Here is a 6079-nt window from a genome sequence, read left to right on the forward strand (position 1 = left end):
TTTTTAATAATTAAATAATGTTAAATAACTTTAATTAAATTAATAACTGTTATAAATAACTTTATTACTATAGTATAACTTTATTTTTTCATAAAGTTAAAATACAAATCTAGGCTGTTAAATACTTTATAACTAAATAATATAATAATCATAGTTCAGGTTGCATTATTCTTGTTTGACGGTCTGCATTTTTGATATGTTTTTTTAACAAATCCATAACTTCATTGTCAAATTCAGGTGGAGTGGGCTTTGCACCTGTAGCCCAGTAAAATATATCCCAATCGTTGGTTGGCAGATTGATAAGACAATCATACAAGTGTAATTGTTTATCATCAAAGCTAGATAAATATTTCTTAGCAAATGTACTTAAAATAAGACCATTTTCTAACATACCACGTTTACGAGACTGATATAATAGTCTGAAATATACAAAAATAACATTATATTGAGAAATATGTTATATTTTAATACAAATAATATTTAACCTCTGTGTATCTTTGATCTTACCGAGCTTTTTTAACATCTTTATTCTCTTTACTACGTTTCTCATATAATGGTATGTCAAGTTTTTGGCTTTCTGGATGATTTACATCCTGAAAATCGTCCTTATAATGCGCACAAGTTGTAGAAATACATTTTACCAGAGATACTGGTTTAACCTTAAACTACATGTTACGAACATTTTAATTACACGATTTGATAATAATATAATTGCTGTTGACATATTTGTGCTTACTGTCGGTACAAGAGATTTTACAAAAACATTCATTTTTGTTTCTTTATTTTTTATGTTCAAAATTTAGAATTTATAAAATTTATTACGTCGTTTTACAATCAGGTGTATATGTATAGCTGTATTTTCGTAATGCCAGGCAATACATAAAATCAAGTGGTAGGTTAAATATGTTTCTATATGTATATGTATCTATATTATTAATAATCATTAATATTCATGTACTGAGTTATTTATCTTCATTTATATACAATTAACGTTTGTCAAATAAATGAGTAAATTTAACTTATTCTGACACACAGTTGATAATGTCATCGCGTTTGTGAATTAATTACAATTGTAGTTATTTTAGATTTACTTATGTATAATCGATATAATTTCTTCAAGTAATTATAAACAAAATAATTTAGGTATTATTATATTATATGAAGATGCAAATATTTTTTACTTCATAAATTATAATTGTACCTTTTATTATCACTTATCAATCAATGGTGTGCTACTGTTTTATTTATGTATTTTAAGGCAATAATTTATTTATGCAATTGATGATAAATTTTGTGTAATTGTTAATGTAATTGTTATGCCAAATACAAATACAAATTTATTTATTAATGATTATAATAATTTTAGTTATGTAAATATAAATAAGAGTTCAAGCGAATTAAACTGCTTCATAAATCATTAAAAGCCATTGATTCTATTCTTTCGATGGATGATACAATGTTAATAGATATCGAAGATCATGATGAAAGCAAGATGTGTGCTACTAGTCCTAATATACATGAAAAGACCTTAAATAGTCTTGCACATGAATGGAGTTCCTGTGATATATTTGAAATAAATGAAAATGATATTAAAATACAATATGTTAATGAAGAAGAAGAAGAAAAAGAAAAAGATTTGCAAACAGAAATTGTCAAACAAAATACTTCAACTTTTTCTCAGAATGAAACAGATACTCATTGGCAGGACAATACATTTTTAAATGCATTTACACAATTGGATTCTTACGATGTAAAAGATAATGTTTTGGTTATTAATAGTTTTAATATCTGTAAAATTATTTGTAGGGCTATTTAATATCAAAATTCTTTAAATTCATATGACTATTATATCCTTTAAAATAGGTAACTCAAAATTTTGAGAATTGTTTGGAAGAAGCACTTCCCACAGAAATTGTAGGTTCAGTACATGTGCCAAATAATGAACAACAAAATGTCAAATCATCAAAAAGAAATTCAATTGATTATAGTAATGCTATCCCACATAAAATATGTCATTTAGATGATAAAATAATCAAACAAAGTACAAACATTCATCCTAAAAGTTCAATAAACAATGATACATTTTATGGTCTACCAAATAAAGCAAAGGAACTTTTCTTACGAATAAGGGGTATTAGTACATTATATCGTAAGTATTTCATTTGTTAAAAAGATAATGAAGTTCATTCTTAATGACTTGTTTATAAGTTTCATTTTTATTCATACTACATTTGCGTTAATCACTAATCTCTAGAATGGCAAGACGATTGTTTGAATTTAGATGCAGTAAAGAATAGAAAAAATTTAATTTATGCACTTCCTACTAGCGGGGGTAAAACATTGGTTGCAGAAATACTAATGTTGCAAGAGCTTATATGTAATAAAAGAAATGCAATATTTATATTGCCATTTGTTGCTATAGTACAAGAAAAAGTAAGCATAATACTTATACAATACAATGAAACGAGTAACTATACAATTTTTATGGTAACTAATTATATGAATTACATATTTGTCTATAACTTTTAGGTTCAAGCAATGACACCATTTGCACTTGAATTAGATTTTTTAGTTGAAGAATATGCAGCATCAAGAGGAACTTTTCCCCCCAAAAAGCGTCGCAAAAAAAATAGCATATACATGTGTACTATAGAGAAAGCATTGGGTTTAATAAATAGTTTAATAGAAGAAAATCGTTTTAATGAAGTAGGTAAAAACATTAAGAGATTTGGCAATACGAATTTTACTACACTATACTATACTACACTACTGTACAATATGATTATTTTAAAATATTTTAGATTGGTATTATAGTTATTGATGAATTACATCTTCTTGGAGAATCTGGAGGAAGAGGAGCTACATTGGAAGTTCTTTTAACAAAAGTATTGTACATTAGTAGTAGGTATAATATTAACTTCATTGATACTTAGTTTATATATAAATCGTTATATATATTATATATATTCATATTTTAGGTAATATTCATATTGTTGGAATGAGTGCAACGATAGGTAACTTAGAGGAAATAGCAACATTCTTAAATGCAGATTTATATACTGCAAATTTTCGTCCTGTTGAAATTAAAGAATATGTGAAATGTGAAGAAAATATTTGGTTACTTGATTTAAAAACAGAAGATGTGCTGACAGATGTGAAAAAGATCAATTATCGTGTAAGAAATACATATTTGTCGTATGTTGTAATGCTATATTTTTTTGTATATTTATTAAGCAATCAATAATTATTATTCATTTGTTTTAAAAGTATTCAAATGATGCAGCAATGATAGATCCAGATCGAATTGGAGGTTTGGTAATGGATGTAATTCCAAAAAATTCATGCCTCATATTTTGTTCAAGTCGTAAAAATTGTGAAAATGTTGCTCTATTGTTATCTAAACTTTTATTCAAGTTAGAATCTTTTTATATTTTAAATATTTACATATTATTATAGATTTTATTACTTATATATGTAATAATTTGTAGATCATTAGAAGATTACAAAAGAGATGAAAAACAAAAATTATTAAATGCACTTGAAAGTGAAGAAGGCCTTTGTCCTATCTTACACAAAACCATAAAATTGGGTGTAGCCTATCATCACTCTGGTCTTACATCTGAAGAAAGACGGTTATTGGAAGATGCTTTTAGAGCAGAGACTCTTTCTGTAATATGCTGTACATCAACACTAGCAACTGGAGTAAATTTACCAGCAAGAAGGGTATTTTAATCATTATTCACTTTTTAAACGGTAGTTAATTATATTTTACTTTTATCAAAAAAATTTAATAGGTGATATTAAGAAGTCCATATGTTGGCAATCAGTTTCTAAATTTAAGTAGATACAAACAAATGACAGGAAGAGCTGGTCGTGCTGGTATGGGAGATGTAGGAGAGAGTATACTAATATGCAAAAATAATGAATTAGAAAGGGTAAGAACAATGTATCTCTATGTATCTTTTCATGTACCCCTATTGTATAAATATCTGTCATATAAAAGAAAAATATTATTATATATTAATATATATTTACCACATAGGTAACAGAACTTTTGAAATCTAAAATGGATGATTCCTTAAGCACAATACATATAGACAGAGACAGAGGTATAAATAATTTAATTTTAAGTGCTATATTATTAAATATAGCAACAACTAGATGTGAACTGCACAAAATAGCGAAAAAAACATTACTTCATATTCAACAAAAACGTTTAAATGTGAATGTTAAACAAATCGTGGATGATGCACTAACTGAATTTCTAAAAGCTAGCGTAATGAAAATAAAGGAAAAAGAGACAAATTTTGATATATTCAAACCAAATGTAAGCGTTGTTTTTCCATCACAAACTATACCTTCTAATGACACAATTATAGAAACAAAAAGAAAAAGAATATTAAAGCTTACTAATGAAACTGAATTAGAGTTATGTAGCCTCGGACGTGCAGCTATGAAAGGTAGAAATAATGTTACTGCTAAGCATTTAATAAGGTATTTTTTCGTATAAAATTGTTTTACATGTGTACTTTTTCACGTCGAAGGTTGCATTGATATGCAGTGTGCATATACACTGTATCAAGACTTAAAAAAAGCTCAGGAACATTTAGTTCTTATTGATTATTTGCATCTTTTATATCTTGTTACTCCTTATAATTTAATATCTCAGATAAAGCCGACGGGAACAATTTATTATGATGTGGTAACTTTTAATTTATAATTTTTATTAATGTTTATCGTTATTGACGATAACTTTTTAATATTTTTATAAAAATTGTAGGTAACTGGTTTATCAGAAACACAAATGAAAACAGCAAGACTTCTAGGAATTAATGAAGTAAACATAGGTAAAATACGTGATGGATTAATGCCTAAGGTATGTATATAAAACTCAGTTCGTTTGCATTGAATTTATCTTCATATTTTATATGTATGTGACAGAATGTGGAACCGAGAGTGATACATAGATTTTATATAACATTAATATTGTATGATTTGTGGTGTCAACATGCAGTATATGATATAGCAGAAAAATATGAAATAAATCGAGGTATTATACAAAATCTTTTGACTGCTGTATCATCGTTTGCACTTTCTGTAATTCGATTTTGTCAGGTTAGTAGTTGGTAAGTGTTAACAAGTTAGCATGTATAACATATCATTTCGTAAAACTTCAGTGGATAAATATTCCAGGAATTGGATGAATTTTGGGCATTTAAGGATTTATTGAATGTGTTTAGTAAAAGATTGTCGTATTGTTGCCCTTTAGAGTTAGAGGCATTGATGGATTTGCCTTTAGTCAAAATTGTAAGAATGTTTTTTACTTAGGGGATAAAATAAAAATTTATTTCAATTATACTATGATACCAATTTCGTTTTATAGGGTAGAGCGCGTCAGTTGTACAATGCCGGGTTTAAAACAATGCAATGCATAGCTAAAGCTCAACCAATGGATTTACAAGAAAAAATTCCATATTTAAGTAAAAAAACTGCCAGACGAATTATTGAGGCTGCCAAAGTAAATAAGTTATATTTTGGATTATGTTTGTATTAATGACATTATATTATATCTTATTTTCACTATATTTTGCAGTTACGAATAGTGGAAAAAATAGAAGATTTAAAAGAAGAAAGAGAAGATATTTTAGATGGCATACATATGAATGTCTTAAAGGGATTTTAAATTGTATAATTTTTAAATATGATATATATATATATAAACAAAAATTAAAGATTTATATAGTATATTACAATATAATCTAATTATAAAGTTTTGTTAATTACAAATAAAATTGATACATTTGTTCATTGTTCTGAAGCTCCTGCAGACTATGTGAAATACATTAATATTTTTAAAATAATACATTATTTAAGTTACTTATGAATAATTTATTATTAAATTTCTGTATTATCTCTAAGTTTTTTAAAATGTGCCAAACAGATCAATGTATTTTAAGAATAATACATTGTTTAAGCTGGCACATATATTAAATGTCCAAAATGTGATTGATGTCATTTGGAGAATGTCATGTGATATTAAAACGTTATGGAACATTTTCTATGTTGATATGTAATTGTT

The 6079-nt window shown here is 26.3% G+C and overlaps 2 protein-coding genes across 3 annotated transcripts; one reads left to right on the forward strand and one right to left on the reverse strand.

Moving 5' to 3' along the window:
- Positions 1 to 43: 43 nt before the first annotated feature.
- LOC122568600 (succinate dehydrogenase assembly factor 2, mitochondrial-like) lies at positions 44 to 917 on the reverse strand. The gene is made up of 3 exons (XM_043728518.1): positions 737 to 917; positions 508 to 665; positions 44 to 419 (listed from the first exon to the last, which is right to left on the reverse strand). The coding sequence occupies exons 1-3, from the start codon at positions 767 to 769 to the stop codon at positions 149 to 151; spliced, it is 462 nt and encodes a 153-aa protein (XP_043584453.1). The 5' UTR covers positions 770 to 917; the 3' UTR covers positions 44 to 148.
- A 101-nt stretch (positions 918 to 1018) lies between these two features.
- On the forward strand, positions 1019 to 5721 carry LOC122568589 (helicase POLQ-like). Of its 2 annotated transcripts, XM_043728498.1 has the most exons (17): positions 1019 to 1143; positions 1367 to 1750; positions 1864 to 2149; positions 2255 to 2433; positions 2530 to 2706; positions 2802 to 2901; positions 2979 to 3175; positions 3268 to 3413; positions 3489 to 3723; positions 3795 to 3935; positions 4043 to 4460; positions 4545 to 4702; positions 4781 to 4876; positions 4942 to 5115; positions 5194 to 5307; positions 5384 to 5518; positions 5594 to 5721. In XM_043728498.1, the coding sequence occupies exons 2-17, from the start codon at positions 1445 to 1447 to the stop codon at positions 5681 to 5683; spliced, it is 2952 nt and encodes a 983-aa protein (XP_043584433.1). In that variant the 5' UTR covers positions 1019 to 1143; positions 1367 to 1444; the 3' UTR covers positions 5684 to 5721. The 2 variants fall into 2 exon arrangements, 1 of the variants encoding a protein (XP_043584433.1); XR_006317142.1 differs by lacking the exon at positions 5594 to 5721 and having other exon boundaries at positions 4942 to 5126.
- The last annotated feature ends 358 nt before the right edge of the window (positions 5722 to 6079 follow it).

The sequence above is a fragment of the Bombus pyrosoma genome, linkage group LG6 (genome assembly GCF_014825855.1).
Source record: "Bombus pyrosoma isolate SC7728 linkage group LG6, ASM1482585v1, whole genome shotgun sequence".
Classification (NCBI taxonomy): Eukaryota; Metazoa; Arthropoda; class Insecta; order Hymenoptera; family Apidae; genus Bombus; species Bombus pyrosoma.